General features: G+C 41.9%; 1 protein-coding gene across 1 annotated transcript; it reads right to left on the reverse strand.

Moving 5' to 3' along the window:
• Positions 1 to 930: 930 nt before the first annotated feature.
• On the reverse strand, positions 931 to 7,911 carry LOC106606015 (protein S100-A1). Its single transcript, XM_045718913.2, has 3 exons — positions 7,748 to 7,911; positions 1,587 to 1,729; positions 931 to 1,224 (listed from the first exon to the last, which is right to left on the reverse strand). The coding sequence occupies exons 2-3, from the start codon at positions 1,725 to 1,727 to the stop codon at positions 1,060 to 1,062; spliced, it is 306 nt and encodes a 101-aa protein (XP_045574869.1). The 5' UTR covers positions 1,728 to 1,729; positions 7,748 to 7,911; the 3' UTR covers positions 931 to 1,059.
• Positions 7,912 to 8,273: the final 362 nt, after the last annotated feature.

The following is an 8,273-nucleotide window of genomic DNA, read 5'->3' on the forward strand; positions in this document are numbered from 1 at the left end:
CTCTGCTGACATAATCTAATGTTTTGCTTTCGTTGTAAAGCCTTTTTGAAATCGGACAGTGTGGTTAGATAAAGGAGAGTCTTGTCTTTAAAATGGTGTAAAATAGTCATATGTTTGAAAAATTGAAGTTTTCGGATTTTCGAGGAGTTTGTATTTCGCGCCATGCCCAATCATTGGATATTGGAGTGGTGTTCTGCTAGCGGAACGTCTAGATGTAAGAGGTTAAAATAATTGTTATGTATTTTGTCAACGTTTATGATGAATATTTTTGTAAATTGATGTGCTCATTAAACGGATGTTTTGGTGGGAATACATTTTCTGAACATCACGCGCCCATGTAAAATGCTGTTTTTGGACATAAATATGAACTTTATCGAACAAAACATACATGTATTGTGTAACATGATGTCCTAGGAGTGTCATCTGATGAAGATCGTCAAAGGTTAGTGCTTCATTTAGCTGTGTTTTGGGTTTTTGTGACATATCTCCTTGCTTGGAAAATGGCTGTGTGGTTATTTTTGTCTATGTACTCTCCTAACATAATCTAATGTTTTGCTTTCGCTGTAAAGCCTTTTTGAAATTGGACAATGTGGTTGGATTAAGGAGAAGTGTATCTTTAAAATGGTGTAAAATAGTCGTATGTTTGAGAAATTGAAATTATGATATTTTTGCTGTTTTGTATTTCGCGCCATGCTATTTCACTGGCTGTTGAATAGTGTGGGACGGTCACGTCCCACCTTGCCCAGAGAAGTTAAAGTAGTTTTAGCATAGGATCTAGAAAGGCCTTGCGCCAAGGTTTACTAAGTAGTTGTGTCAATACTGAAATAAGAAGTGACTGGCACAGTCTATTCTGTCTTACACTTACGGGACAAATTACAGGCCAAATACAACAGACAGACACACGTCAGACAAATGTGACAAACAGAGATACAGAGTGGGAAAGCCACTGTTTATTCACAACAGTAAGACTTATTTATAAAATGATTTATTTGACGTATAGAAAAGCAAAATGACGTATAGAAAAGCATCCATCTCTGCTTCTCCTTGTCCTGTCCTCCTTCACTTCTTAGCGGCAGCCTTCATGATGTGGAGCTGGTAGATCTGTTCACAGGCGATGGAGAGGTCCACCACCAGAGAGACAAACTCCTCGAAGTTTACCATCCCATCACCATTCTGGTCCAGATTCTTCATGATCTTGTCTATGGCTGCTGGGTCCTTCTGGGACTGAGAGGGAAGGAGAGATGGAGGAGATGAAGAGAATGAGTAAGAGAGAGAGCGAGAGAGAGAGAGAGAGAGAGAGAGAAAGAGAGATAGATGGCAGGAGGGGAGAGAGAATGAGTAAGAGAGAGAGATTGGAGGAGGGGAGAGAGGGGGTTAAATTGACTTTGGATACTCTAATAAAGTGAGAGAGAAATCAGAACGAGATGGAAAGGGAAAGATCGTGAGATGAGAAAGACAGAGAAAGTGTTGAGGGACAGAGATAAAAACAGAGGGATAGAAGAGAGAGAGAGAGAGAGAGAGAGAGAGAGAGAGAGAGAGAGAGAGGGAGAGAGAGAAGGAGAGGGAGAGAGGGATATCTATGGTACCTTCAGGAAGCTGCCCAGTTCTGTCTGCATGAGTTCTTTCAGCTCCTTCTTGCTCAGTGTGTTACAGTCACCGTCCTTGTCGGCATAGCGATGGAACACCGTGATCAGGGACTGCATGGATCTCTCCAACTGAGACAGCATGGCTGCAGAGAGAAGGATACATTGAGGAGGGGAGAGAGGGAGGGGGAGATGGGAGGGGAGAGAGGGAGGAGGGAGATGGGAGGGGAGAGAGGGCAGAAGGGGGTGTAAATTACAGTGTCAGATTAAGATTAAGACTAAGATTGAATCGAACTACACCGGCTCTGACACTCGCCGGATGTCGCAGGGCTTGCAAACCATTACAGACTATAAAAGGAAGCACAGTGACACGAGCCTACCAGACGAGCTAAACTACTTCTATGCTCGCTTTGAGGCAAATAACACTGAAACATGCATGAGAGCACCAGCTGTTCTGGAAGACTGCGTGATCACGCTCTCCGCAGCCGATGTGAGTAAGACCTTTAACCTCTCTAGGGTCGGCGGGACGAAATCGTCCCACCTACGTAACAGCCAGTGGAATCCTGTGGCGCGTTATTCAAATACCTTAGAAATGCTATTACTTCAATTTCTCAAACATATGACTATTTTACACCATTTTAAAGACAAGACTCTCGTTAACCTGTTGGGTCTAGGGGGCAGCATTTGCACGTCTGGATAAAAAAAATGTACCCGATTTAATCTGGTTACTAATCCTACCCAGTAACTAGAATATGCATATACTTATTATATATGGATAGAAAACACTCTAAAGTTTCCAAAACTGTTTGAATGGTGTCTGTGAGTATAACAGAACTCATTTGGCAGGCAAAACCCTGAGACATTTTCTGACAGGAAGTGGATACCTGATGTGTTGTATTGACTTTAAACCTATCCCATTGAAAAACACAGGGGTTTAGGAATATTTTGGCACTTCCTATTGCTTCCACTAGATGTCACCAGCCTTTACAAAGTGTTTTGAGTCTTCTGGAGGGAGATCTGACCGAACAAGAGCCATGGAACGGTGATGTCCCATTAGACACCTGGCGCGCTACTTCATGTTGGGTACCCTCGTTCCAATACGTTATAAAAGACTATGCATTCGTCCACCTTGAATATTATTCATGTTCTGGTTAAAAAAGGCCCTAATGATTTATGCTATACAACGTTTGACATGTTTGAACGAACGGAAATATATTTTTTCCCCTCGTTCATGACGAGAAGTCCGGCTGGCTTACATCATGTGCTAACGAGACGGAGATTTTTGGACATAAATGATGAGCTTTTTTGAACAAAACTACATTCGTTATGGACCTGTGATACCTGGAAGTGACATCTGATGAAGAGAATCAAAGGTAATGGATTATTTACATAGTATTTTCGATTTTAGATCTCCCCAACATGACGTCTAGTCTGTATCGCAACGCGTATTTTTCTGGGCAGAGTGCTCAGATTATTGCAAAGTGTGATTTCCCAGTAAGGTTATTTTTAAATCTGGCAAGTTGATTGCGTTCAAAAGATGTAAATCTATAATTCTTTAAATGACAATATAATATTTTACCAATGTTTTCTAATTTTAATTATTTAATTTGTGACGCTGACTTGACTGCCGGTTATTGGAGGGAAACGATTTCCTCAACATCAATGCCATAGTAAAACGCTGTTTTTGGATATAAATATCAACTTGATAGAACTAAAAATGCATGCATTGTCTAACATAATGTCCTAGGAGTGTCATCTGATGGAGATTGTAAAAGGTTAGTGTATCATTTTAGCTGGTTTTATGGTTTTGGTGACCCTGTCTTTGACTTGACAAAACATTACACACAACTCTTGTAAATGTACTGTCCTAACATACTCTAAATTTATGCTTTCGCCGTAAAACCTTTTTGAAATCGTAAAACGTGGTTAGATTAAGGAGATGTTTATCTTTCAAATGGTGTAACATAGTTGTATTTTTGAAAAATTTGAATTTTGACATTTATTTGGATTCAAATTTGCCGCTCTTGAAATGCACCTGCTGTTGATGGAGTGCACCACGGGTGGCACGCTAGCGTCCCACCTAGCCCCAAGAGGTTAATCTAACCACACTGTCCGATTTCAAAAAGGCTTTACAACGAAAGCAAAACATTAGATTATGTCAGCAGAGTACCCAGCCAGAAATAATCAGACACCCATTTTTCAAGCTGGCATATAATGTCACAAAAACCCAAACCACAGCTAAATGCAGCACTAACCTTTGATGATCTTCATCAGATGACACACCTAGGACATTATGTTATACAATGCATGCATGTTTTGTTCAATCAAGTTCATATTTATATCAAAAACCAGCTTTTTACATTAGCATGTGACGTTCAGAACTAGCATACCCCCCGCAAACTTCCGGTGAATTTACTTTTTTTTTTATTGAAGACTGAGGATCTTTGCTGTAACGTGACACTTCCTACGGCTCCCATAGGCTCTCAGAGCCCGGGAAAAAGCTGAATGATATCGAGGCAACCCCGGGCTGAAACACATTTTCGCTTTTGGCAAGTGGCCGATCAGAGGACAATGGGCTTAGGTGCGTGCACGAGTCGACCCCGTGCTTTATTTTCTTTCCTCTTTTTACCTAAACGCAGATTCCCGGTTGGAATATTATCGCTTTTTTACGAGAAAAATGGCATAAAAATTGATTTTAAACAGCGGTTGACATGCTTCGAAGTACGGTAATGGAATGTTTAGAATTTTTTTGTCACGAAATGCTCCATGCTCGTCACCCTTCTTTACCCTTTCGGATAGTGTCTAGAACGCACGAACAAAACGCCGCTGTTTGGATATAACAATGGATTATTTGGGACCAAACCAACATTTGTTATTGAAGTAGAAGTCCTGGGAGTGCATTCTGACGAAGAACACCAAAGGTAATAACATTTTTCTTATAGTAAATCTGACTTTGGTGAGTGCTAAACTTGCTGGGTGTCTAAATAGCTAGCCCTGTGATGCCGGGCTATCTACTGAGAATATTGCAAAATGTGCTTTCACTGAAAAGCTATTTTAAAATCGGACATATCGAGTGCATAGAGGAGTTCTGTATCTATAATTCTTAAAATAATTGTTATGCTTTTTGTGAACGTTTATCGTGAGTCATTTAGTAAATTTTTAGTAAATTCACCGGAAGTTTGCGGGGGGTATGCTAGTTCTGAACGTCACATGCTAATGTAAAAAGCTGTTTTTTGATATAGATATGAACTTGATTGAACAAAACATGCATGTATTGTATAACATAATGTCCTACGTGTGTCATCTGATGAAGATCATCAAAGGTTAGTGCTGCATTTATCTGTGGTTTGGGTTTTTGTGACATTATATGCCAGCTTGAAAAATGGGTGTCTGATTATTTCTGGCTGGGTACTCTGCTGACATAATCTAATGTTTTGCTTTCGTTGTAAAGCCTTTTTGAAATCGGACAGTGTGGTTAGATTAACGAGAGTCTTATCTTTAAAATGCTGTAAAATAGTCATATGTTTGAGAAATTGAAGTAATAGCATTTCTAAGGTATTTGAATAACGCGCCACAGGATTCCACTGGCTGTTACGTAGGTGGGACGATTTCGTCCCGCCGACCCTAGAGAGGTTAAGGACCCTGGGACTAAACACCTCCCTCTGCAACTGGATCCTGGACTTCCTGACGGGCCGCCCCCAGGTGGTAAGGGTAGGTAACAACACATCCGAAATGCTGATCCTCAACTCAGGGGTGCATGCTCAGTCCCCTCCTGTACTCCCTGTTCACTCATGACTGCACAGTTAGGCACGACTCCAACACCATCAATAAGTTTACCGATGACACAACAGTGGTAGTCCTGATCACCGACAACGACGAGACAGCCTATAGGGAGGAGGTCAGAGACCTGGCCGTGTGATGCCAGGACAACAACCTCTCCCTCAATGTGATCAAGACAAAGGAGATGATTATGGACTACAGGAAAAAGAGGACCGAGCACAACCCCATTCTCATCGACAGGGCTGTAGTGGAGCAGGTTGAGAGCTTCAAGTTCCTTGGTGTCCACATCACCAACAAACTAACATGGTCCAAGTACTCCAAGACAGTTGTGAAGAGGGCACGACAAAACCTATTCCCCCTCAGGAGACTGAAAAAATGTGGTATGGGTCATCAGATCCTCAAAAGGTTCTACAGCTGCACCATCGAGAGCATCCTGACTGGTTGCATCACTGCCTGGTATGGCAACTGCTCGGCCTCCGACCGCAAGGCACTACAGAGGGTAGTGCATACAGCCCAATACATCACTGGGGCTAAGCTTCCTGCCATCCAGGACCTCTATACCAGGCGGTGTCAGTGGAAGGCCCTAAAAATTGTCAAAGACTCCAGCCACCCTAGTCATAGACTGTTCTCTCTCCGGAGCTCCAACTCTAGGTCCAAGATGCTTCTAAACAGCTTCTACCCCCAAGCCATAAGACTCCTGAACATCTAATCAAATGGCAACCCAAACTATTTGCATTGCCCCCCCCCCCCCCCCCCCATTTGTACACCTCTGCTACTCTCTGTTGTTAAAATCTATGCAAAGTAATTAATAACTCTTTCTACATGTGCATATTACCTCAACTAACCGGTGCCTCAGCACATTGACTCTGTACCGGTACCCCCCTGTATATAGTCTCACTATTGTTATTTTACTGCTGCTTTTTATTACTTGTTACTTTTATTTCTTATTCTTGTTTTTTATTTTTAACTGCATTGTTGGTTAGGGGCTCGTAAGTAAGCATTTCACTGTAACGTCTTCCTACACCTGTTGTATTCGGCGCATGTGACTAATAAAATTTGATTTGACTTGATATCAGCTGATGGAAGAAGGGCTTTATAAATACATTTGATTTTGATTTCATTTGATAGATACTCAGTACAGTTGTTGGTGTCACACCCTGATCTGTTTCACCTGTCTCTGTGATTGTCTCCACCCCCCTCTAGGTGTTGCCGATCTTCCCCGTTTATCCCCTGTGTAATTATAGCTGTGTTTTCTGTTTGCCTGTGCCAGTTTGTCTTGTTTGTTCAAGTCAACCAGCGTTATGTGTGTCAGCGCCTGGTTTTTCCAGTCTCTCTTTTCTCGCCCTCCCGGTTTTGACCCTTGCCTGTCCTGACTCCGAGCCACCCTGCCTGACCGCTCTGCCTGTCCCTGAGCCTGCCTGCCGATCTGTACCTCCGCCCCCCTCTGGATTACCAACCTCTGCCTTACCCTGACCCTGAGCCTACCTACCGTCCGATACCGTTGCCCCAGCTCTGGTTTTCTGACCCCTGCCTGCCTTGACCTGTCTACTGCCAGCCCCTGTTTGCAACGTCAAACTATTGTTTATTCGACATGGTCTGCACCTGGGTCTTCCCTTCATACCTGATAGATGGCACTAATATGCTGACTAATAGCAAACTATCCCTTTGCAGAAAACTAATTAACAATGCACATTTAGGGAGTTGGCTTTCTTTGTCTCTGAAAGCACAGTCTGTTACTTAGTGGCATTTAAGCTGTCATCTTCCACTCCTTTACACATTCACTCTACCTCCGACTCCTCCTTTTTATTTTGGTGCCTCACCATTTCTTTGGGAACATCCAACATCTCTAGCTGTGTAGACTGTCCTTTAACCTCTGTCATAGTATGATGTGTCACATGGTCAAGCTAAGTGTGAAAGTGTGGGGATTTGGGGATGGAGAGGGGTGTGACAGGAGAGGAAAGGGTTTTGCAACAGTTCAGTGTAAAGAAATCAGGCTGATGATAATTGGTGAGTAATAATGCCTATAAAATGACTTGAACCGGCTGAGAGATAGATCTAGGTCTAATAAAGTTCTAAAACAAAAACATTGCTTCAATGTTCAAAGGTTTTCCTATAGATATACTACATTATGTCTTAATCAGTAAATAGTATGTCCCGTCATCCTGCATAACAAACCATAGAATAACTGATTTTTGAATCAAATCAAGCGAAGACTAATGAACATTATAGCCTACAGGTTTTCTGGACGAGACAGATCAGTAGCTAGTCACACTTGGAACAGTTATTACAGTTGTGTGAGACCTGTTTATTACACTAGATAACCTACTCCATTAAACCAAAGACCCTAATAGTAATAGTAGAATAAGTGAAAAACGGTTACTTACCAAACAGAGGAGAGACACTAACAGAACAGGGTGGGGAAGTAGCGTACTGCTGAAAATATACCAATGATACTGAATCTACTGCACAACAACTGTGTGAAAGATTTTATAAAGAGAAAGAATTTATAGAGAACAGAACGCCTGCCTAATTGTAAATGTTTGTAGCCTATAGTGGAGGTGTGTGTGTGTGTGAGAGGGAGGGAGGGAGGGAGGGAGGGAGGGAGGGAGGGGGTTAGAGTTTAGGCTTGATGTCTTTGAGTCCTTATCTTTGAATTCAACATGATAAAATAGACATGGATCACCTAGAATGTTTTCATATCGCATTAACACACTGAGAACTCAATGATCTCATTCACACAAATCAATACCAATGATGCTGAATCTATACCAATGATGCTGAATCTATCCCAATGACGCTGAATCTATACCAATGACGCTGAATCAATACCAATGATGTTGAATCTATACCAATGACGCTGAATCAATACCAATGATGTTGAATCTATACCAATGATGTTGAATCTATACC

Source organism: Salmo salar, chromosome 05 (assembly GCF_965601325.2).
Source record: "Salmo salar chromosome 05, fSalSal1, whole genome shotgun sequence".
NCBI classification, from domain to species: domain Eukaryota; kingdom Metazoa; phylum Chordata; class Actinopteri; order Salmoniformes; family Salmonidae; genus Salmo; species Salmo salar.